At 46.9% G+C, this 25,457-nt stretch overlaps 1 protein-coding gene across 6 annotated transcripts; it reads right to left on the bottom strand.

Moving 5' to 3' along the window:
- Positions 1-1,598: 1,598 nt before the first annotated feature.
- Positions 1,599-21,942, bottom strand: ppp1r21 (protein phosphatase 1, regulatory subunit 21). 6 transcript variants are annotated; one of them, XM_084709664.1, is made up of 21 exons: positions 21,390-21,940; positions 19,852-19,920; positions 18,880-19,032; positions 18,131-18,232; positions 17,384-17,607; positions 17,028-17,122; positions 16,803-16,855; positions 16,462-16,611; positions 16,003-16,104; positions 15,763-15,851; positions 15,544-15,680; positions 13,403-13,495; positions 12,232-12,359; positions 9,180-9,332; positions 8,959-9,051; positions 8,249-8,497; positions 8,076-8,114; positions 7,836-7,952; positions 4,472-4,570; positions 2,920-3,048; positions 1,599-2,562 (listed from the first exon to the last, which is right to left on the bottom strand). In XM_084709664.1, the coding sequence occupies exons 1-21, from the start codon at positions 21,441-21,443 to the stop codon at positions 2,533-2,535; spliced, it is 2,358 nt and encodes a 785-aa protein (XP_084565790.1). In that variant the 5' UTR covers positions 21,444-21,940; the 3' UTR covers positions 1,599-2,532. The 6 variants fall into 6 exon arrangements, 4 of the variants coding, with proteins under 4 accessions (XP_084565790.1, XP_084565791.1, XP_084565792.1 ...); XM_084709665.1 differs by having other exon boundaries at positions 8,076-8,111; XM_084709666.1 differs by having other exon boundaries at positions 18,131-18,229.
- Positions 21,943-25,457: the final 3,515 nt, after the last annotated feature.

Genomic DNA, 25,457 nt, shown 5'->3' with positions numbered 1-25,457 from the left:
TAAATTGTATATTTGATCAATATTCAGCAACCACATATGGCATACATACTGGCATATGACTATTAGTTTCACCGTTACCTCTGTATGGCAGAGTGGGACGACAGTGGGTGGTGGCAGCAACACCACTGTATTTCCTGTCACTGCAGAGAACAGTAATACATTTCACTCCTACAATATTCATAAATAATTGTTGAATGAACACGGTCACATAGATTACTTGAAACATACATATGCCTGGGCTTCCAACCTGCTGCCACCAGGGACTAAAGACACGCCCCCTTCCACTCCTTCCATCATGGGGCGACCCTGATAGGAGAGGGCCAGCTCCTCAGCAGGAGGGAAGTCCTGTGGAGGAGCCCCTCCAGTTTGCTTTGCCTCATTTTTCTTCCTGTTGGCTGCAAGCAATTTCACTGTTCGAAGGCCCTTTGTATACCAATATCCTACTAAAGGGACTCAGGCAATTCAGCCTTGTACTTGTTGGCCTTAAAATATATGCAAGTATTGCCTACTGCTACTTACCGTTTTGAATGATGTTTTTATATATATTTTATTTGCTCCCACGATCGTTTGCCACTGCCGTGGTTGCAACTAAAATAATACAGCAACAGATTATTGTCTGCTCCTCCTGCGTGAAATATGCAGCTCTTGTTTTGTCCATGTTTACGATTGGACATACGGTGCAAACACCGCCCCTGTATGTGAATGTGCACGTCTTTAGATTGGAAAGATCTGGGTTGAGTTAGAGTCGATAACCGCTAGCCTGGCTCTGCCCTCCTACGTACATCCACTCAATTTAGATTTTGCTTCTGTACTGTGTCTGGGATTGAGGTACTTAAGTCAGATGTCTCAGGTTAACTTTCTACCTGTCCAATCAGCGAACAGAGGGGGTGGCTGAGAACGGTGACGTTGATGTTGTGCACAAGTTTGTGTTGTAGTTCCGTAATGGCAGCGGAGAAAGATGCGAGCGAAGCCATTCGGTCCGTTGTGACAACGCTGCCGAATATCCATAAGCCAAAGCCGGAGCAAGAACAAGTTTTGCTGAGTTTTGTCGGTGGCCATGATGTTGTTGTAGCCCTCCTCCCCACGGGGTTCGGGAACAATTTGATTTTCCAGCTACAGCAGCTAGCTCTGTTTCAGTAGTGGTGAAGTAATTGGCTAAGGCGAACGCTAGCGATTGGTTATGGCAGATCAGAGTGGCTCTTGGCACATCCAATAATAATAATAATAGTTTTAAACTTCAACAGAGTACCCCGCCGACAAGGAAGTCAACATTTGTCAATGGAGCGAGCCCAGACTCTCTGTACAAATTAAATGTACGAGAGTCTGGTTAGGACCAGGCTAGATAACTGCCGTCGTGATACTGCTTATCGTGATTGCGATTGTTAGGCTTTGTGTAGCCAGGTAACTGAAAGTAATCCAGAGCATGTTGATCTTGATTCGTAGTACAGGCCCCTGGTGTCTTCACTAGTAATGTCATCACAATCTCTCCGCCAACCAGATATGTCATATTTGGTTAGAGCAACAACATGTTTTAAGTCCTCACAACAGTACATGTCTCAGGTTGTATTATTGTTAAAAGAACTGACAGAACAAAAATGGATATAACATGATTTCATGAATATATATTCATATGGACACATTTTACATCCATTCATGATCGAGTACAAGTTTGGAGAATGTACACATGGCATTGTAGTTAGTGTACACACACACTTTGGTGTTAAAACATCACATACAGAGGCAGACTCGTCTCTGCTGCAGGTAGACACCACCTGCTGTAAGCTAACTTGTCCTTCTGTCTGTTAGCTCTATGCTCAATTAACTCAGTCACATACGTTGATTCACACACTCGCCCTGTTGGGCCAGGTCAGCTACATAGGTCCCTAGCCCAGACGGCTTCCCATTTCATCGGTATAAAACAGTCAGTGTAAAACAGAAACGCTATTATCACAGTTCCGTGCCCCCCCCCCCGTCACACTGGACCGACAAACACATTCTCTAACAGTGACCACCCACTCATCCAGGTCCACATACATTCTCCTCCTCCCACCAGAAACAAAAGTGAAATCACTGTTTCCATCGATGCCTCAGTCCTTCCCACACACACACACACACACACACACACACAGACACACAGACACACACACGTACATTTGCATAAACCCTCAGTAACTCTAAGAATGTGATCTTTACAGCTTGACTAGTGAGGAATCCTAGCCCTACTAGCCCTGCTCTTCCATCTTCACTTATCCAATACCTCTCCCTCCCTCACTTCATTCTTCCTTTTTCTGCTCCCTCCACCCCTCTCCCTCCCAACTAGATTTCAGAAGCATGGATGACAAACTGCTCCAATGTCCTCGATTGCCCCGGTCTGGCAGAGAGGAGCGGTTTGGTTTGCAGGGTCTCTGGAATTCCTCCAGTGGAGAGGAGGACGAGCAGGAGAAAGTCTCCATGGTTCAGCCTAAGGAGGAGCAGGTCTGGAGCAGGAGGAAAAGCAGGAGGAAGAGGAGGAGCAGCAGGAGGAGTCTGGTCCTAGCGGCCCTTGTTCTTCTTGGTGCTTCCCTGCAGGATACATTAACATTCACATTTAGTCGATAAGCAGACGCTCTTATCCAGAGCAACTTACAGTAAGTAGAGGGACATTCCCCCCAAGGCAAGTAGGGTGAAGTGCCTTGCCCAAGGACACAACGTCATTTTGCACGGCCGACCAGGAACCGGCAACTTTCTGATTAATATCCCGATTCCCTAACCGCTCACCCATCTGACCCCCTATATACAGATGGGTCAGGGGTCAGACAGCACACAAGAAGTGTGTTTCCTAGGTAACATCACATTCTCAGATACTTTCAGCAGGAGGTTCTCATCACCAGCTTCCCAGGGGGAGGAGCCCCGGGTAGATGGACAGGGCTAGGGCCGTACCTTGTTACCCAGTTTGAGCGTGTCGATCTCTTCCCTCTGCTTGCTTAGCGTCTCGTTCATGCTGCACAGGTGGTCGCTCATCATGCTCAGCTGCTCCTCGTAGCTGCGCTTGGTGGTGGACAGCTCATCCTGCAGGAACAGAGGGGGGGGGGGGGGCGCGACAGGTAATACTACCGTATTTTACGGAAAATAGGCCGCATTTTCTATAAGCCGCATCCCACCTGAATGGGAACTTTGTGTAAATTGGAGTCTAGGCCGCACTGGAATATAGGCCGGCTGTTTATTTACCCAGCAACATTTTTACATTGGACAGCTTGGATAGCCTTCTAACTAGACAACATTCACAATCAGGGTGAACACTCAAATGATTTACACTACAGACCATAGCATTACACGTATCAAAACAGAACAAACACAACAATAGAGCTCGGAACAACACTTATCTGACTAAGCTAACACTCTTAACTTCGTAGCTTTTCAGCTTGCCGCGGGGCATTCTGGGTACCATGGGATAGTCGCTACAATACCAGACCCTGTTTAAGGAGAGCCTTGCACTTCCTATTAAGCTCCATTGTACCGAATTTGGCTGCAGTTCCACCAGAGTTCCACTGGGGGTGATCACGAGCGAGTGCATGTTGAATGGGAGTCTATGGAGTTACACGGCTAAATTTGTCTCTTTCAACTGATTGTCGTTGAGAAATCTCCGATTTGATTGTAGTTTTTGAAATGTTCAACATGGATTATAGGTCGAATGTTGTTGTCGATGCCCTGAGAGAAAAAAGTAAGTGACCAGAGCTTGCCGTAAAGCAGTAGCTCTGGTCGCACGATGTGTATGACGTCAATGACATTTTCAAAGGCTTTTAAGAACAGAAAGGCGACTTTAAAAAAATCTAACAGCCAACAGTGTGTATTTTTTTTGCCTCCACTTACAAATTCAGAATTCAAATTACTATACAAAAAATTATATCCTGTGGATATTGAGGGGTATAGCTCCATTGACCTCCATTAATTCTGCACTCGCTCGTTAGCGCCCTCACATGGCAATACTACCTTTATTTCCCAAATATACAGTACTTGTTCCGGTAATCCAAAAACACAATGACACTTATTAAGTGACTTGTTGCACTTGTTGATTAGTTTTTAACTGATTTAACTAGGCTACTTGTACTCGCTGTAAAGTATATTATTGTTACTTGCTTTCCTACAGGTACACTCTTGCACTTTTGAGGTTCATGTTTAATTTGTAATTTGTTTAACTACATGCTCTTATGTTTCTTCCTATTGGCACTTATTTGCTTTTTCACAATGTATGCTTCATGTTTTGGCTCCCCGCAATGTTTTTGGGGCTATCTCGTTGTTTATGATCATTGACCTATGCACTTTTGTATAGCTCACTCTTGGAAGTCGCTTTGGATAAAATCGTCTGCTAAATGAAAATGAATAAATGTACATGGAACAGCAGGGGGACAGCTCATCCAGCAGGAACAGTGTGGGGGGGGACAGGTACTACATGGAACAGCAGGGGATCAATAACAGTGTTGTTGTTGTTTACCTGTAGCCGTGTGATGTTCTGATTGGCCAGTCGGACCTCCTCCGCCAGGGCCTCCCGGGTCTTCTCAGCGATGGCCAGACGCTTGGCAAGGGCCCGGCACTGGAGACAACACACACGTTATACACCACACACACACCACACACGTTACACACACACACACACACGTTACACACCACACACACACAGACACACACGTTACACACCACACACATTACACACCACACACCACACACACGTTACACACACACGTTATACACCACACACACACAGACACACACGTTACACACCACACACACACGTTATACACCACACACACACACGTTATACACCACACACGTTACACACACATGGTAAACACCTTGAAGTAGCTTTGAAGGGTTAGGAAGACTAACCCTAACTAACTAATAGGAAGACTCTTTTTGTGGCTGGGTGCCATGGTGGATCCTAGTGTCGGAGTTTCATTGATGTTGGCTTTTATTAGTCCTCTCATTTTAGGGTAAATCAACTCAAGAGTTCAGGATTAGGTTCACAGTTTGTTAAACCTTCTTTCTGGAAATACCCCCAAAACACTGTGTGTGTGTGTGTATCATGTCTCTGTGTGTGTATCATGTATCTGCATGTGTGTACAGTGAAAAGTATGATCTTTTTTTTACCACAATGATGGAGCTACACCTGAACATGTACTGGGGTGTGTTCATAGAAGCGTTTGTGTGTGTGTTTATGTGCTCTTGTTTAATTGTCCTTGTGGGGACCAGGGGGGTGTTCTATCAATGTCGATTAAGGAAAAGCGAGACTTATTTCGCCAACTTCAAGTCTCGCTTACTTCAGCGAGCGTTTCCATTAAGTTGGCTTATTCTAGTTCTAGCTTTATAACCAAGGTAACTTATACTTCAGAACTAGCCTGCTCCGTGTCAGGCTAAAAGTCAAGTGAAACTAAGATGGGTTGACAGATCTCAAACAGGCAGTAACACAATGTCAAAAGACACTTCCGTCGAGTAAATTCCTGTGCGCAAAGCACTTTGTTCAGAAACATAAGTGCAGACTTTTTGAAGTGCAGACATGAATTAATTTACGTGTTTACTTCATCTCCACAGAATGTATTAATTTAAATAAACAAGTTAAGAAATAATGTCACTTGTTTTCAACTGTTTTCAAAAGCCATTGGTTAATTGACATAAAATAAGGCTTTAGAAACTAAGGAGAACGTCAAGACAAGTTACAATCAATTATGGCGTATCCGTTCTTTGACAACCCTGTCAGTGAAGGTGCTCAGAGTAGACAAAGAGCGTTTATCCCACCAGCCCCAAGGGTCTTCAGAGACAGAAGTAATGCTTCCCTGACCAGTATCTGTGGAAGAAGTATAGGTTCAGCAGGCCCAGCATAGTTTATCTAGATAGATTTTATTGTCATTCCTAAATACATATATATAGAATAACTCTTAAAGATGGAAATGAACACATAAGAGCAGCCTACCATCCTTTGTAGAAAGTAGTAGAAAGGAGAGTAGTAGACTGCAGTCTATGTAGGTAGGCCTAGACTATGTAGTCTGCTGGAATCACACACAAGGAAGCAAACTCACTGTAGCCAAGCCTTGACCACTGTTCAGTCTCTCTGCATCTCTGTGTGTCTTTTGCATGTGGGACATTATTGAACAGGGTTGGTTAAAAAGGTTTAGCAAAGGCAACTATGCCAGGAAATATGAAGGGTATACTTTGTTCTAAAGCAGTACCTGAATTTTATCATAATTTTTCCAGGTCATCTTGAAACACAAAGAATCAAGGATACTTTATATTCAATTGCATAGAGCATTTTCATTGTTTGAAGTAGCCTATATGGTGACAAGCTTCTATATTACTTCATCCTCTCCTTCTGGCTTCCCCAATATTATAGGTGCAATATACTGTCCCCATGGGTGTTTCCAGGCCCACTGGAAGACTCAGGGCGTGACTGCCTGGTGCTCCCAGGGTTAAAATGCCCTCTAGAGTGGCAACAATGAGACCAAGTGCCCTACTGTCTGCCATTCACATTGTGAAATATTATTTAGTGCCCAGGGTGCCCCTTAACGCATTACATGATAGTGTGCCCTATATCAATTTCAAAACATGTCTTAATGAGTTCCTTTATAGTAGAGAAAATGTGATGCAGTACCCTATAAGGTGCCCTTACAATGGTCTATATTTGACTGTTCCAGTGCCCTTAATTCCAATGGAAAAGGGTGCTGTTATGAAGTGCCCTTTATGCTGCCCCTACATGACAGTGTGCCAAATGGTGCCCTTTCCAAAAAAGACAATTAGACGCTGTGCCCAACAGTCTCCCCTACAATGTGCCCACTAGGGCATGCTTTCCCAAAGTGAGGCTGTGACGACACTCGGGGTGTCGTCCAATTCCCATCGTTACACTGGTGAGAGACCATGTCGTGCAGTAGCAGCCCTTTAAAAATGTCCGCCCCTGCCCTTCAAACAGCAAGTCTGCCACTGTCCAAGCCCCCTCAGGATCTGTGGAGGCAGACTATGGTAATTGGAATTCTGGAAATATGGGGCAGCTGTCCATACACTGTCAGCCAGAATAGTAATAATTGGATTTGGATTAAATATGCATGCGTAGTATAATAATTATATATTCTTAGTCATGCTGAGCAATTTTAAATGACTGTTCTGCCAAGCAAAGTGTGCTACAGTTTGGGTCACCTTCTGATCTGAATGTTTGTTCTGGATCTGTGCAACAATACTTATTTCAGTGAATCCCCATTTTAGTCAGGGTTATCTTTCCCTTTTATCTTAAAGCTCAGCATTTAGCCTATCAGTTAATAAATGTGTGTGACAAAGTTATATTAAAGTAATTTTGCCCTAATTGCCCTTTTTGGGGACAACTCCACAAAAAACTCACAAAATCAATTTACGCTGCTGAAATAACGCCAATCTGCTGGTTTAGGCTTTACTTTTTGCGACATAACTCCTCTTTTTGACGATCGCCTGATCTGGGCTGTACAGTCTAAAGGCCGATTAAGGGTTCTCCGTTTTCAAAAAAACTGACACAAGGGAACGCCCTCGTCTACATGGAACGCCCTCTTCGAGCTCTCGGAGAGCTTGACGTGCACCTCCTGAATTTCCTAACTATCCGTAGTAATTTCGGATAGTTACGGACTAGCATATTTCAGCCTTAAGCTTATTGAGGTCTAGCTTGAATTAGTGTTGCCTGTTAGTGGAATGGAAAGTTTGTGGAACGGCTTGAGGCTAAAGTCTAAGTTGACTTTCACCCAAGAGAGACTTATTTGTTTAAGTGCGACTTGTGTTTGCGACGTTGATGGAACACGCCCCCAGATGTCCTCACATGTATGGTAAACGAACGTGTGAGTGAGTCTTACCTCAGCATGGAGGTGGACAGCCTTGCTGTCTGACAGCTGCAGCTGTGAGGTCAGCTCTGATACCCTCACCATGTAGTGGCTCTTAATCAGCTGCTCTCTGCTGGCCTCATCCCCGACCTACACGCACGCACACACACAGTATATGACAAACAAGGCTTGTATGACTGGTGTGTGCTCTTGTGTGTGAGTGTGTGTGTGAGTGCATGAGTGTGTGTGTGAGCGCTCGAGTGTGTGTCATACCTCATCGTTTATGGGCGTAGTGGTCAGCATGCCAACCTGCTGACAGACAACACAGTAAAACATGCTCTGCTGTGATGGCTAGATTAGTTAGATAAACAGATAGGAAGAGAGAGAGAGAGAGACAGAGAGAGAGAGAGACAGAGAGAGAGAGAGAGAGAGAGAGGAGGTCGTACCAGACTGGTGGAGAGCGTGGCCTCCCTCCCTGCTCCCTTCTCCTCCTGCTCCTCCTCCTCCTGAGGTCCCGGGCCGGGGGGTCCGGGGGGCCCGGAGGTAGGGCCCCCCAGGGCGGAGCACAGCTGGGCCTGCAGCTCTGAGATACGCTGGTTCTCTTTCTCCAGCCTCACCCGGCCCAGCTGGGCCTCCAGGAGCCAGTGCTCCTTCTCCTGCTCCAGACGAGCTATCTTCTCCTGGCCCTGATGCACCTAGGGGCCGGAGAGGAGGAGAGAAGAAAGGTGCGAGAGAAGGAGGGGTGAGAGAGAAAAGAGGAGGAGAGGGGAGAGAGAAGGAAGGAGGAGGGGTGAGAGAGAAGGAAGGAGGAGGGGTGAGAGAGAAAATAGGAGGAGGGGTGAGAGAGAAGGAAGGAGGAGGGGTGAGAGAGAAGAGGTGCGAGAGAAGAAGAGGAGGAGAGGTAAGAGAGAAGGAAGGAGGGGTGAGAGAGAAGAGGTGTGAGAGAAGAGGAGGAGGAGAGGGGAGAGAGAAGAGAAAAGGAAGTGAGAGTAAGGGGGGGAGACGGAGAAGAGAAGAGGGATGAGAGACGAGAAAAGGAATGAGACAGTGTGTATGTATGTGTGTATGTATGTGTGTGTGTGTGTGTACCTGCTGTGTGAGACCCTCCCTGCTCTCTGTGGAGGAGGTCAGGATGTATGTGTGTGTGTGTGTGTACCTGCTGTGTGAGACCCTCCCTGCTCTCTGTGGAGGAGGTCAGGATGTGGCGGTTGGACAGAGCCTCCCTGTACGGCACAGACTCTGGCCTAGGCTGGACACACACACACACAAACACACACACAAACACACACTACAGGTTATATGTGCTGATCTGTCTGTGAGACTGCTACACACAGTCTGAATGGTTCTGCTGCTACACAGAATCTGATTGGTTCTGACCTTCCTGATGGTCAGCATGTAAGCGGCTGCCCTCCTCTTGTTTCCCAGCATGCTCTCTGCCTGCAGGGGACTGAGGGTGCACGCACCACCCTTCGGCCCGTACCCGGGAGACGCCGTGAAGAAGTCCAGGTTGTTACTGAAGAAGGTCGCCACCTGGAGGGAGGAGCACAGGGACTCATTATATTTATATACAGTGACAGTAGGGACTCATTATATTTATATACAGTGACAGTAGGGGCTCATTATATTTATATACAGTGACAGTAGGGGCGCTTTATATTTATATACAGTGACAGTAGGGGCTCTTTATATTTATCACATATACAGTGACAGTAGGGACTCTTTATATTAAGCACATATACAGTGACAGTAGGGACTCTTTATATTTAGCACATATACAGTGACAGGAGGGACTCTTTATATTTAGCACATATACAGTGACAGTAGGGACCCTTAATATTTATATACAGTGACAGTAGGGACTCTTTATATTTATATACAGTGACAGTAGGGACTCTTTATATTTATATATTATATACAGTGACAGTAGGGACTCTTTATATTTATATACAGTGACAGTAGGGACCCTTTATATTTATATACAGTGACAGTATGGACTCTTTATATTTATATACAGTGACAGTAGGGACTCTTTATATTTATATATTATATACAGTGACAGTAGGGACTCTTTATATTTATATACAGTGACAGTAGGGACCCTTTATATTTATATACAGTGACAGTATGGACTCTTTATATTTATATACAGTGACAGTAGGGACCTTTTATATTTATATATTATATACAGTGACAGTAGGGACTCTTTATATTTATATACAGTGACAGACGGATGGCTGGAGGTGTAGCTGTTTACATTTACATGTATTCATTTAGCAGACGCTTCTACACAAAGCGACTTCCAAGAGAGAGCTTTACAAAGTGCATAGGTCACTGGTAACAACAAGATAGCCCCAAAAACATTGCGGGTAGCCAAAACATGAAGCACATATTGAGAACAACCAAATAAGTGCCAAAGGGAAGAACCATAAGAGCATGTAGTTAAACAAGTTACAATTAAACAACATGAATCGCTATAAGTGCAAGTGTACCTGTAGAAAAGCAAGCAACAGTAAAAAAAAAAAATATATATATATTTATATTTCACAGCGAGTACAACAATATAAATCAGTTACCACTAACCAACAAGAGCAACAAGTCTCTAAGCAAGAGTCATTGCGATCCTTGAGGAAGCTAACATTGGGTCCAGCAAACCATTCCTAAGTACCGTTGTACTCCCGGAACAAGTGCGTCTTGAGCCTTGTCTTGAAGGTGGAGAGACAGTCTGTGTCTCTGATGGAGGTGGGGAGTTGATTCCACCATTGGGGGGCCAGACTGGAGAAGAGCTTGTGTTGGGACCGGGCGGTCTTGAGCGGTGGGACCACCAGGTGGTTGTCTGAAGAAGACCGTAGGTTGCGGGTGGGTGTTTAAGGCTGCAGGAGAGACTTGATGTAGTTGATGGCAGTCCCGTTTACTGCTTGGAAGGTCAGTACCAGGGTCTTGAATCTGATGCGGGCCGTGATGGGTAGCCAGTGGAGGGATATGAGGAGCGGGGTAACATGGGAGCATCTGGGTAGATTGAAGACCAGACGGGCCGCCGCGTTCTGAATCCTCTGGAGAGGGCGGGTTGCGCATGCTGGGAGACCAGCGAGCAGCAGTAGTCCAACTTGGAGAGGACGTGCGAGGAAGTGCTTGGATTAGCAGCAGGGTGGAGTGCTCAGACAGGTATCTCCTAATCTTCCGGAGGTTGTAGAGGGTGGATCTACACAACCGGGAGACTGCAGCAATTTGGGCCGTGAGAGAGAGCTCGTCATCCATGGTAACCCCAAGGTTCCTGGCAGAGGATGAAGGGGTCACCGTCGCAGATCCCAGGGTGATTGAGATCGTGGGAGATGGAGGGTTTGGCCGGGATGATGAGAAGTCCTGTTTTGGCGAGGTTCAGCTGGAGGTGGTGCTTGGTCATCCAGGCTGAGATGTTGGTGTACAGGGAGAAGAGCAGAGGAGAAAGGACACAGCCCTGAGGTGATCCGGTGCTGATGGACCAGGAGTCAGACTTGTAATCCCAGTTTAACGCACTGCTTCCTGTCAGACAGGAAGTCTGTGATCCACCTGCAGGTGGAATCAGGCACGTTCAGCTGGGAGAGCTTGTCCTGAAGCAGGGCTGGGATGATGGTATTGAAGGCAGAGCTGAAGTCCACAAACAGGATCCTGGCGTAGGATGCTGGGGAATCCAGGGCCTGTAGGGTGAAGTGGAGGGCCATGTTAACTGCGTCGTCCACAGACCTGTTGGCTCTGTAGGCTGCAGGGGGTCCAGTATAGAGTCTCTCACCGCCTTGCTAAACCTGTTCTTCGACTCCTTGAATCTGTCCTTGTCCCCACTCCTAAACACGGCCTCTTTGTCCAGCCTCAGCCTTTTGAGTTTAGCTGTAAACCAGGGTTTGTCGTTGTTGTAGCTCAGCCTGGTGCGTGTTGGTATACAGCAGTCCTCACAGAAGCTGATGTATGATGTCACAGCCTCCGTGAGCTCATCCAGACTATTGGAGCCAGTCATGAACATATCCCAGTCAGTAGAGTCCAAGCACGCCCGCAGATCCTCCATAGCCTCACTGGTCCACTGTTTCGATGTCCTCACAGCAGGCTTACAGCACTTTGGCTTCTGCCTGTATGCAGGAATCAGGTGGACCATGGCGTGGTCTGAGTGACCCAGTGCTGCTCGGGGAACCGCATGGTATGCTTTACTGATTGTAGAGTAGCAGTGATCCAAAGTGTTCCCTTCTCTGGTAGGGCATTTGATGAATTGTCTGTATTTGGGGAGTTCTTGAGTGAGATTGCCTTTGTTAAAGTCGCCTAGCACAATAACCAAGGAATCTGGATTTTCATGCTCCACGCACAATATCTGGTTGGCGAGCACACGTTGAGCCTCGTTGGCGCTAGCCTGAGGGGGCATGTAGACGCCGACCAGTATGAATGAGGGAGGAGAGTGTGTGTGTACCTTGGAGGAGGTGATGGTGAGGGAGGACAGGGAGGAGAGGAGACACTCTGAGGTGGTTCGCAGCTTCTGGGAGACGCTGGGAAGACCCTCCTCCAGACAGGCCTTCTGACTGTAGTGCTGAGAAAGTTCTGACACACAAACACGCACACGCGTTACATCAACCAAGTTGGACAAGCACTACCTTACTTTATATCCTATTATAGAAATATTTCAAACTGTTTACATTTAATTGAATCAACATTACGTTTACTGCAGGTGTTCAACCCTGGTCCTCGAGAGCCCCTGTCCTGCATGTTTTAGATGTTTCCCTTCTCCAGTACACCTGATTCAAATGAATGGTCATGACCCGGCTTCCACAGAGCTGGATAACAAACCCATTCATTTAAATCAGGTGTGTTGGAGCAGGGAAACATCTAAAACATGCAGGACAGGGGCTCTCGAGGACCAGGATTAAACACCCCTGGTTTAATGGATTCAAATGATCTTAACTAGTCACTTGTAATGACATTTTTCCCTAAACTGCTTGTATAGTGCTGTGTAAAGTACTGTGTATAGTGCTGTGTATAGTGCTGTGTATAGTGCTGTGTAAAGTGCTGTGTATAGTGCTGTGTATAGTGCTGTGTATAGTGCTGTGTATAGTGCTGTGTAAAGTAATGTGTATAGTTATGTGTAAAGTACTGTGTTATGAGTTGTGTTATGGTAATTAGTGTTGTCACAAAACCCGGTACACTAATACCAAGTTGGTATTCAAAAACAAAAAAACTGTATGACATTCTGAAGTTAGGGTCGTACAAGTTCTACCCGGAACCCATGCAGAGTTGGGAATTTTGGACGCTGACAAGCACAGTGTTGTCAAAAAAAGATCTCACCAGAAGTTGCAAGTGGCCCTCTGAAAAGTCGCTAGATTTGTCGCTAGTAGCTAGATTGGCTGTAGATTCGGGAAGGCAATAAGTCACTGAATTTAGCGACAAAGTTGTTCAATTGGCAACACTGGACAAGCATAAGACGCCGGCATGGCAACAAGCAACTGCTGCTGTGTGAGCTCCACTAACACCTGTCCTCTTCTCATTCTCTCTCCCCCTCAAAGGCACCTCAGGGTTGAAGTAAGTGTTGTGCTGATGTACAGTAACTGTTGTGTTGAAGTACAGTAAGTGTTGTGTGATTGGCTCACCCTGGAGGGCGTCATGGAGACTGTGCAGAGCAGCAGCCAGTTGAGTGAACGCTGCAGAACAGCTGCTCTGAGGCAGGGCCTGCTCCCTCTGAGCTGCACGCACACACACACACACACACACACACACACACACACAGAGACAATCACACACAGAGACACACACACACACACACACACACACACACACAGATACCATGATATTGAAACATATCTTTAAAACCCAGAGTCTAGAAAGAAAATTATATTGACCAACTAGACTTGTTTACTGATGTAGATATATATATACCTACTAGACTGATGTAAAACAACTACACCCGTACACTGTTGTAGCAACCCTCTACAATGCGAGTAAATCACTTGCATATGCGATCACTGCTAGTCGACTAAAAAGTATCTTTAATTAACCAATGGATAGTAAATCGAAATGTTCAATTTCACTCGCCTGTGACTGAGTTAGAGGCAAACAGGAAGTTTAGCGCAGATTTCAATGATGCACCGTTGCCTGACTGCGAGTTAACATGATTGGCTGCTATGACAACAGATGTACAATTAGTTATTTTCCTGCTGCTCAATAACGAATAACGGAGATTGCCAAAGTAACGGAAAGTTGCTCGATTTGTCGCTTGACGCTAGATAAGAATTGTTGTCGCTAGGGAAGATAAAACACTACACTGCCAAACACTTAATAGTTATTTTTGTTATCAAGACAATTTAAGATTACTGCTAATCAGCTCTGCCAACTGCGAAAGAGCCTTCAGTGCCCAAAAGAGAATAACATCAGATGTCTGCAGCAGGCTCGCATGCTCATGCCTTTCAGACCTGATCTTCATTTAAACAGAAGACCAGAGCTTCAGCAGTATGATGCATCATCAGCTGTGGAGAGGTGGCTGAAGTCAAGTGGCAAGAGAAAGCCATTTGCTAAAAAATTATAGATTAAATCAATATGCAACATATAGACTAATTCCGACAGATAATGTATTTTTCTTCCAGTTGCATTGTTCATGCATTTCATTTAAAAAGTCTGGTGAGTAAAATAAAAAATTTACGCGTCAATGGCGACTCAAGCTTCATTGTGTCCATAGAGGGTTGTGTAGACATAGACTGATGTAGATATAGACTAATCTAGATATAGACTAACTAAACTGAAATAGAGCAGACAGACTTAAAGGGCAGGGTGATATAGATCAAGAGCATACTAACTTACAGGGCAGGGTGATATAGATCTAGAGCATATATCCTTACAGGGCAATATAGATTTAGAGCAGAGAGACTTACAGGGTGATATAGATCTAGGGCTGGAACTAACGATTATTTTAGTAATCGATTAATCTGTCGATTCTTTTTTCCAATTAATCGGATTTTAAAAACAAAAAAGCATTAATTTCCAACACTTTATTCAAAAACAGAACTGACTGTGCACATTCTGAAGATTTTCTGCACTGTGAATTTGCACTAACTTAATTGAAAAAGTAAAGGCTGTGGAAGTATACCAGACATTGTTAAGATACTCTGGTGTCTGTTTGTGGTTTTATATTCATACAAATATTATAAAAGTCTACATTTTTCAAAATGGTGTGGGTAGTTTTCACCCAGTCCCTAATGCGACGCTGCAAAGTAGTGTCTTCAGAATGTGAGACGAAAGTCAAATATGAAACTAACTTAACCTCGGTCAATTAACACACCTTTTCGATGTATTTAGTGTGAAATGCTGCACACCTTGGATGACTTAAGTCAAACTGATTTCTCCGCCATGTGTTTCAGAACAACGTTACTCAACGACGTCTCTCCGATGGTATTTTCTCTACCTCCACTCTGCTCCGCGCTCAACTAAACTTTTAAAAAAAATACTCAAACATCTCCGCGACTTATAGAGTGGTGTAATAATCGCGCGACACAACAAATCGATAATGAAATTAGTTGCCAACGCTTTTAATAATCGATTTTAATTGATTCATTGTTGCAGCCCTAATCTAGAGCAGACAGACTTGCATGGCAGGGTGATATAGATCTAGAGCATACAGACTTACAGGGCAGGGTGATATAGATCTAGAGCATACAGACTTACAGGGCAGGGTGATATAGATCTAGATCATACAGACTTACAGGGCAGGGTGATATAGATCTAGAGCATACAGACTTACAGGGCAGGGCCAGCAGGGTGATGTAGGTCTGCAGCTTGAGGAAGATGGCCGTGACCCTGGTCAGGTCTCTCTGCAGATCCTGGTTCTTACAGGAAAGAGCTGGAGGACACAGAGACGCCTCACATTCCTCCTGCAGGCTGCACACAGGAGGCAGGGTCACACACCCACACACAGACACACACAGACATACAAAAACACACACACACACAAACTCCTGACCTCTTGAGCTGGTAAGGTAGAATCTTCTGGAGGAAGTGTGTGTATGATGAGAAGTGATCTGCAAATTCCTTCAGCTTCCCCACAGTTTCCTGTCAATCAAATACAGCACACTTCAGCCTGTCAATCAAACACAGCACAGTTCAGCCTGTCAATCAAACACAGCACAGTTCAGGGACCTGGGACAGTACATTCAGCAGTGTAATGACCTCCATCCTCCTCGTCACCCCCCCCCACCCTCACCAGTACAGTGACTGTGTCCTCTGTGATGCTGTGATGCAGTTGCAGCAGTCCATCCTCTAGGGGGCGCACATATGCTGCGTTCTCATGCAGGTACTGGGAGAACTGCAGGGGGAAAGGGCTGCACGTTAAATCACAGCGGGTCGGGAGTCTGGCGTCGGGAGTCTGGCGTCGGGAGTCTGGCGTCGGGAGTCTGGGGTCGGGAGTCTGGGGTCGGGAGTCTGGCGTCGGGAGTCTGGGGTCGGGAGTCTGGGGTCGGGAGTCTGGGGTCGGGAGTCTGGGGTCGGGAGTCTGGGGTCGGGAGTCTGGCGTCGGGAGTCTGGGTGTTGGGAGTCTGGGTTTTGGGAGTCTGGGGTCTGGAGTCTGGCGTCGGGAGTCTGGCGTCGGGAGTCTGGGGTCGGGAGTCTGGAGTCTGGCGTCGGGAGTCTGGCGTCGGGAGTCTGGGGTCGGGAGTCTGCTAACCCTCTGGTTGAGTGGGGAGATGGGCTGGATGGAGGAGTCCAGGGGGTAGATGTGCAGTCTCTGCTCGGTGTAGGAGTGGAAGTTCAGCAGAGCAGCAACTAGGTCCTTAACCAGCAACAAAGCCTGACCAGCCACATCCCTCGCCTTTAACTGGAGGAGGAAGAGCAAGAGGAGGAGGAGAGAAGAGAGAAGGTGGAAGAGAGAAGGAGAGGAAGGGAGAGGAGAGAAAGTGGAGTAGAGGACAAGTGAAGAAGGGGACGAAGTGGAGCGAGAAGTTAGGATTAGTAAGAAACTGTATCAGTGTTAGGACACTAGTGATGGTCTAGTAGTGTTGGTGTCACCTGGTGCCGCCGGTTGTGTGGAGGAACATTTAAACTGTTGAAGTGATGATACTCTGGAGAGGAAGAAGAACACAGTACGTTTCTTCAGGTGGATGTGAGGGTTAGAAGAGCCCTACAGATGTACTGTATAAACTGCAGGGCCTACAGACGTATTGTATAAACTACAGGGCCCTATAGACATACTGTATAACAACACAACAGAAGAAAGGAGTGCAGCTAGCTTACGGGTGTCGTTGAAGGGCACCTTCTCCTGGATCACACTGCTGTTCTCCTGCACCTGTCTGCTCAGCTCCACCTGGCACCCGCTCAGCTGCTGCTGGCTGCAGGGGCACAGTACACCCAGGTCTGTCCAGGTGTGTGTGTGTGTACAGGTGCGTCTGTCCAGGTGTGTGTGTACATGTGCGTGTGTCCAAGTGTGTGTGTCCAGCTGTGTGTGTACAGGTGTGTGTGCGTGTCCTGGTATGTGTGTGTGTGTCAAGTTGTGTGTGTGTGTCAAGTTGTGTGTGTCCAGGTATGTGTGTGTGTGTCAAGTTGTGTGTGTGTGTCCAGGTGTGTGTGTGTGTCCAGGTGTGTGTGCTCACCACTCCTCCGCCCGGGCCCTGCACTCCCGGGCCTCTCTCTCCAGGGTGTGAGCCCTGAGCTCCAGGCGTGCGGTCTCCTGGGCCAGCCGGTCCTCCCCAAGGGCACACCTGGCACTGAGCCCTTCCAGCTGGGCCTCCGCCCGCTCACGCTCCTGCTGCAGCTCCTCCACAAGCGCCTCCAGCTGGGCCAGCTGACGCTGGTGCTGCTCCCCCGCCTCGTAGAACTGGGAAAGGACCAGGAACCAGGATACACTGTTTATGGCCGCCCTCTTCTTCTCCTCCCTGCCCCCCCTCTCCCCTCCTCAGTCCCCCTCCCCAATCTCCCCTGTCCCTCTCTCCCCCCCTCCCTGCCCCCCCTCTCCCCTCCTCCCTGTCCCCCTCTCCCCTCCTCCCTGCCCCTCCTCCCTATCCCCCTCTCCCCTCCTCCCTGCCCCTCCTCCCTGTCCCCCTCTCCCCTCCTCCCTGCCCCTCCTCCCTGTCCCCCTCTCCCCTCCTCCCTGTCCCCCTCTCCCCTCCTCCCTGCCCCTCCTCCCTGTCCCCCTCCTCCCTGACCCCCCTCTCACCTCCTCCCTGCCCCCCCTCTCACCTCCTCCTGTCCTCCCTCTCCCCTCCTCAGTCCCCCTCCCCAATCTCCCCTGTCCCTCTGTCCCCTCCTCCCTGTCCCTCTCCCCTCCCCTCAACCCTGTCCCCCTATCCCCTACACCCTGTTCCCCTCCACCCTGTCCCCCTCCTCCCTGTCCCCCTCACCTGAATGTGCAGTCTCTCGTTCTCCTCGATCTTCTTCTGCAGGTCTTCATCAAACACACTCTGGGTTTGACCCTGCTGGGAAGGAGAGTCTCCTTTACCCTGCTGAGACACACAGTGGAGGCTGTATACTACACCCTTTACCCTGACACAGGAGGTACAGGCTGTATACTACACCCTTTACCCTGAGACAGGAGGTACAGGCTGTATACTACACCCTTTACCCTGAGACAGGAGGTACAGGCTGTATACTACACCCTTTACCCTGAGACAGGAGGTACAGGCTGTATACTACACCCTTTACCCTGAGACAGGAGGTACAGGCTGTATACTACACCCTTTACCCTGAGACAGGAGGTACAGGCTGTATACTACACCCTTTACCCTGAGACAGGAGGTACAGGCTGTATACTACACCCTTTACCCTGAGACAGGAGGTACAGGCTGTATACTACACCCTTTACCCTGAGACAGGAGGTACAGGCTGTATACTACACCCTTTACCCTGAGACAGGAGGTACAGGCTGTATACTACACCCTTTACCCTGAGACAGGAGGTACAGGCTGTATACTACACCCTTTACCCTGAGACAGGAGGTACAGGCTGTATACTACACCCGCCAACTTCAGTCAAATTCTTTTGTGCAGCTGCTAAATGCTAATGCTAATTGTAAACAGCCTGCCAGCCATTCCTCCCTCCCATCCTCTTCTAGGGCATTCACATATGCCCCGGCTCTGAGAGCCAGCCCCACCTTGGTCTTCCTGCCCCCCCCCCGAGCCTCGCTGGCAGACAGCTCCTCCTGTAGCAGCTCCACCCTCCTGGTCAGCTGCTGGTTCCTGAAGCTCAGACTGTCCATCTCCTGCTCTGCCTTCCTGAGGCTCTGCTCCCTCTGCTTCACCTGGTCCTGGGGGGGGGGGGGGGTTGAAAAAACAAAACAAAAAGTACAGATAAGATTACCGTTTGAGTACCGGATCGATAAGCAGTATCAGGAAGTAAAACTGTTCAAATCTAAATGATACCCATACATAGTCAGGGGTGTGTGTGAGTGTGTCAGGGGTGAGTGTGTCAGGGTCCGAGGTAAGTCTGTCAGGGTCAGGGGTGAGTGTGTCAGGGTCTAGGGTGAGTGTGTCAGGGTCAGGGGTGAGTGTGTCAGGGTCAGGGGTGAGTGTGTCAGGGTCCAGGGTGAGTGTGTCAGGGTCAGGGGTGAGTGTGTCAGGGTCAGGGGTGAGTGTGTCAGGGTCTAGGGTGAGTGTGTCAGGGTCAGGGGTGAGTGTGTCAAGGTCAAGGGTGAGTGAGTCAGGGTCCAGGGTGAGTGTGTCAGGGTCAGGGGTGAGTGTGTCAGGGTCAGGGGTGAGTGTGTCAGGGTCAGGGGTGAGTGTGTCAGGGTCAGGGGTGAGTGTGTCAGGGGTGAGTGTGTCAGGGTCCAGGGTGAGTGTGTCAGGGTCAGGGGTGAGTGTGTCAGGGTCAGGGGTGAGTGTGTCAGGGTCCGGGGTGAGTGTGTCAGGGGTGAGTGTGTCAGGGGTGAGTGTGTCAGGGTCAGGGGTGAGTGTGTCAGGGTCCGAGGGGAGTGTGTCAGGGTCAGGGGTGAGTGTGTCAGGGTCCGGGGTGAGTGTGTCAGGGTCAGGGGTGAGTGTGTCAGGGTCTGAGGTGAGTGTGTCGGGGTCCGGGGTGAGTGTGTCAGGGTCTGGGGTAAATGTGTCAGGGTCAGGGGTGAGTGAGCTACCTTCAGAGCCGTGGAGCTGGCCTGTTCATCCACCACAGCCTTCTTCAGGACCTGGTTCTGGGCCCTGAGCTGGGCCAGAGGAGAGACATGAGGCCTTCACAGCAGATGATCCCTGCATTCCTACTGTCAGTACTGCACTGTAAGCTCTCTTCTACTGAACTATACTGCAAGTTTGGAAGAGGGGCTCAAAACGGATCTGTGCTCATTCAAGTCCATAGTTACTGGACTCCCCCCCCCTCCCTGGACTCTGCACTCTACGTTTGAGTCTAATGAGCCTGTTCCTCCCAGAGAGTAAATACAACTTCAGCAGTTTCAGTCTACATAGGTCCATGACTCTGACCACTGAGATACAATAGGAACTTTGCACATCTGATCTGGATCTTCTGCTGTGTTTTCTAAATTGACTATTTGTACATTGCTTTGTATAAAACATCTGTTAAATTAACAAAATATCAAAAGAGAATGTATCATAACAGGAAACAGTTGTGCTGGAGGGGGAGGAAGGGCTGAACAGGAAACAGCAGACACCCTGTCAGCTGACTGGCATCATAGACCCACTCGCTCGACCTCTTCAGGAGACTCATTAAGCTTTTATATGAACTAAAACGAGTCACTCGTTTTTAGTACTGGTTATAAAAGTGATATAGGGTGTAATAGCCTTGTTTTGCTGACATGAGAACTTGGGGGGGTTAGAGCGCATATAAGCGCAGCTATTTCAGGCAGGGCAATCGGGCAGCGCGTGTCATTCATTTATGGGGGACGTAAGGCGTCTTACTCCACCTTCCTTTACTCCGCCCACTACCACACCCATGTTAACAGCGCATATCCATTGGGCCACGTCCGATAAGGCGTCTTTAAAAGACGCGCGGATAGGCACACACACGCACACACTCAGCCATTTGTTGTATGATCAGTGCTGCTGCCACCCTCCACCATCCCCTTCTCCCCCATGCTGTCTGTATGTCTATCCACCAGGGGGATGATTATATCTCTATTGGTCCCTGCCTCATATGTCATGTATGTATGTGTTGCATCGAGGAGGCAGGGAGTGCTTCCCTTAGATCATCCACTCCGCCAGAGTAAATCTACATGTCCATGTCATGAAACAATAAATGCTCAAACCTCAAAATACGTGATTGTCTTGAGTGAACTTAGGTGACTTCATTGTACAAAGTGATTTGCTCAAGTTTCATATCCATTTTGTTCATATCCATATTGTCCTAACTGCATGTGGCTTACAGTCACCACACGACACCAGTCATTTGTAAGATCTACATCCACTGAGGTAGATCTTGGTCTCGCTATTTTATAGGCATTCTGTAAACCAAAATACTGTCCAAATCCAGACAGACAAAGAGTCTGCGCCGAATATCTACCGAATCTAGATGGCTAGTTCCGTCTAGAAGGGTAAATAGCCAACAGCAGTAAATCGTAAACAGCAGCCATTTCTACCTAGAGCTAGTGAAAACAAAAGAGGTAGCTAGATCATATGGGCTAATTATGTCGCTCCAACATCAGCTGGCATTGCTAGCACTTACCTTGGAATACTCCTGGGCCAACTTGCTGTATTTCGCTTGAAGGTCTCCAGCCATTTCTGACAGTACTTCTGCAGGCTGCTTAGCGAGACTATGATGAACGATAGACGACTAGCTAAGTATGGTATGCTAAGCTAGTTAGTTGCACAGAAATGACAACCGCAGCAAAGAAGCTACTTAGCTGGCTGGCTGGCTATCTAGCTACCGTTACGTTCCTATGACAGCAGCAATATCACCGGCATTGATGAGGAAATGCTAAGTGATCATCTGACTACTATAGCCGGATGTCAACTGGTCAGACATCTGCTAGCACAACTGTAGCGTCTGGTCACTAGTCGGTTATTTTCTGCTCTAGTCTAGGTAGCTAACTACTGTAAGTTACAACGCCTTGTCTACACTTGACTTCGCTTCATACAATATAATTTCCCTACAGTAATAGCGTTGACACGCCAATGTTCAAATTGGTTCCATTTCAAATGTCTGTAACTTATCCATTATAGCTGTAGACTTAACCGGGCGGCTGTCAAAGGCCGGGCCACTGAGTTTGGGTTCAAAGTTCACATCAATAAAAAATGTAAGACCTGAAAAATATGACCTCTGGCGGCAGGAAGAGCTCATCACTCATTTTACTAACGAAAGCCAGCCATATACAGAGACACGATTTCATCAATGTCTCCCGTCCTGTACTTCGTCGATCCGATCCTTTCCTTCATTTGAACGGATCCAAAGATATGGAAAATGTGACAGAAATATAGAGGTCCCCCAGACAAAAACTTGATAGCTGGGTTATTGTCCAGGACGTTCACAGATAGAACAGAACAAAGAACTAGAGGTGAGGAAGCAGGGGCGTTTCTACACGGGGGCCTACAGTGGCCAGTGCCCCTGTAAAACATGTCCCCGGCCCCCCCTGTGGCCCCCATGAGCTGACAAAAAAAAAACTATTTTTTTCTACCTTTTTTTCTTCTTTTTTTCACACGTTTTTCTTCTTCTAGTAGTCATCATGAACTGAGGAAGAGACATTGCATTTTTTGCCCTAGTAAATAAAAAAAGTTAGAGAAACATATCAAGATATTGAGAGAGTTGAAGAGCTGGAAGAGGGAGAGCCAGAGCATTTTGTATGATTTTAATGTAAAGCAAAATTAAAGTATTTAATGTATAAATATCATTTGTTTCCGTTTTTAATGTGCCCCTCTGATTAAACACTGCCCCCCCCCCCCCTTTGGCCCCCCCAGTAAAATGTGTCTAGAACCGCCACTGTGAGGAAGTGAGTCTACTGTGAGGGAGCTGTGGGAGAAGTGATCATCAGTGTCACAAAAGATGGGCTCAGGCCTTCAAGCATGGTTCACCAGTATTGGCTGTCATGAAATATGCAGAAATTAACATGAAATCAATTATTTTATGAAGTATATGCTTTTAATTGTCCAGATAGCATATCTTTTGAGTGCATCCATGATAGTGCTACAGTCTAGTATGAAATAGTGTGGCTGCTGACTGACACAGAAGAGCAGCATTGTGGGAGAGAGGGAGGAGGGGGAGAGAAGAGGGGAGATAGAGGGAGGAGGGGGAGAGAAGAGGGGAGATAGAGGGAGGAGGGGGAGAGAAGAGGGGAGATAGAGGGAGGAGGGGGAGAGAAGAGGGGAGATAGAGGGAGGAGGGGGAGAGAAGAGGGGAGATAGAGGGAGGAGGGGGTGAGCCAACACTCAGTACTCCTAAACCCAGGGACCCTCACCCCCTAGCGGTGAGGCAATTTGGCTGGTAATCAGAAGGTTGCCAGTTCGATTCCCGGCTGTGCTTCACCCTACTTGCCTCGGGGGGAATGTCCCTCTCCTTGCTGTAAATCGCTCTGGATAAGAGCGTCTGCTAAATGCTCGACCACTAGCTTACGCTAACATTACATTTTTATAAGTTAACAGATGTTTGTATGCACAACGAGTAGTGTAATTAATAGTAATAGTGCACAGTGCCTGTGATGCAGTTGATGATTAATATGCCAGTGAAACACACAAATACAGATTACTTACAGAACTTTAGATAGTGTACAATGCATGTGATAAAATTGGTGGCACACACAGATTCCTGGGATTATAGATAGTACAGTACCCGTGATGCAGATGGTGATGACAGTTGACAGTGACAGTCAGTGGTTTTGGTACCTATATTTCTCAAATCACAATTAAAATTCTGTCAACTCTGAAGTTCTTGTTCAACCTCCACATCATCTATTCCAGCCACTTAAGCATTTCTGCATTTAGCAGATGCTTTTATCCAAAGCACATGCACATTATAAAAGCAATTTCTCATTATTTTAAACAAGTTACCAATGCTCTGGTACATCTATGCAAATGATTATGCAGCCAAATACGTTTTTGCTATGTTTATATTAGTGCTGTCAGTTTAACGCATTATTAACGGCGTTATCGCAAACACAAATTAATGGCGTCAAATTTTTTTCTTTCTCGCGCGATTAACGCTCTTTTTGGCCTAGCAAATTTAGTAGTTTTGTTCACATGCTGTTGCAACAACTACCGACGTTCGAAAAACTACAACACCACACCGGATCTAGCTAGACCGGAAACACGCCACACACACTTGTTTGGCTTGCGAGCCGGCTAAAGAGTAGTAGCAGAGCCCGTTTACGGATATTCGACATTCTCTGGTAGTAGGCTTACGTTACGTTCTGAGTGGATGGCGAGCGCGAGACGCCGAAATGGATGCCAATAGGATTCTGAATGGAAAGTTTACTTTTAAAAAGTTGCCAAATGGTTCCATTGACAAGACCAAAGTGATCTGTGTGTTTTGTCGTTGTAAACTGAGCTATCATTGCAGCAAGTCCAGTCTGAAATACCACTTGATGGCCAAGCACACAGCTGATGCGATTCATGCGAATTCTCCGCCCCCTCGTCAAAGCCAGGCGATTGCAATGTTGTTTATAATAAAAAAATTATTTGCACAAAGCAATCCGAACCACTTTTCCATGTTGATAAGAGCATTAAAATTTGAAAAAAGAATGGGACAAAAAGAAATCAAGGGACATTTAGAATAGATAAAAATGTGCGATTAATTGGGATTAAGTTCACTATGACATTAATGCGATTAATCGCGATTAAATATTTTAATCGTTTGACAGCACTAGTTTATATTAACATTTGTATTTTTACCTTTGTGCTATGCAATGCTATAAAATAGTTTTGTATTTGCTGTGTCACATTCTCATAAATATGACACAACTGACGAGACTAAATTCATACAAACATTGTTCCTGTCGCTATAGCTATGCCTAGGAAACCGACCAAGGAGGCTAAAGTGGTAGGAATAGTGCCCATGTGATGCGCAGTTGTGATTATAATGTTATAGTTGATTTGGTGTTGAGTTTTTGTGCACATTTATAATGTGCAGGTAGTTTTGACATCAGTAAACACAATGTAACAGAATCCACTGATTTATACTAAAAGTATATTTATATTGTACTTTATATTGTTGTTCTGTTAGCTAGGCCAGCCTTTCAGCTAGCAGTCGCCACTGAACTAATTGTAGTAAATAAAATATCTCCAATGATCAATTAATACCATATCCAAAAAGAACAGTTCAATCATTGTAATGTTTTCAATATCTTCATTAAAAACCATAATTATAATATATCTAATCTTAATGTATACTAATATGTTTTCCACCCAGTTGTTAATTCCATAACACATTAAGCTTCTATAAACACACACACTGCCAGTGGCTCCAGCTCTGTGTGGTTGCTTGGTAACTGTTGGCGTGGCGTGGTTGCTAAGGCGGTATGGGAGAGGGGGAAGGTGCAGCTCAGATTTCTAGTTGAATGAAGCCAGTTAGTGAAGGGAGGAGGCTGGGGAGGAAGGAGGCTGAGGAGGGAGGAGGCTGGGGAGGGAAGAAGCAGGAGGCTGGGGAGGAAGGAGGCTGAGGAGGGAGGAGGCTGAGGTGGGAGTAGGCTGGGAAGGAAGGAGGCTGGGGAGGAAGGAGGAGGCTGGGGAGGGAGGAGGCTGAGGAGGAAGGAGGAGGCTGGGGAGGGAGGAGGCTGGGGAGGGAGGAGGCTGGGGAGGAAGGAGG

This window comes from Hypomesus nipponensis, chromosome 11 (assembly GCF_054491055.1).
Source record: "Hypomesus nipponensis isolate SF chromosome 11, ASM5449105v1, whole genome shotgun sequence".
NCBI classification, from domain to species: domain Eukaryota; kingdom Metazoa; phylum Chordata; class Actinopteri; order Osmeriformes; family Osmeridae; genus Hypomesus; species Hypomesus nipponensis.
This window is presented reverse-complemented; position numbering and strand designations above follow the sequence as displayed.

Bases quoted from the DNA above. Each gene is read 5' to 3' on its own strand.
- ppp1r21 (XM_084709664.1), bottom strand. From the start codon at position 21,443: ATGGCTGGAGACCTTCAAGCGAAATACAGCAAGTTGGCCCAGGAGTAT. The intron at 16,612-16,802 runs GTGACACCAACA...TTCCTCCTCCAG, and splicing joins CACACAACCGGCGGCACCAG to TTAAAGGCGAGGGATGTGGC. The intron at 8,115-8,248 runs GTACGACCTCCT...GTTGTCTGTCAG, and splicing joins CCACGCTCTCCACCAGTCTG to CAGGTTGGCATGCTGACCAC.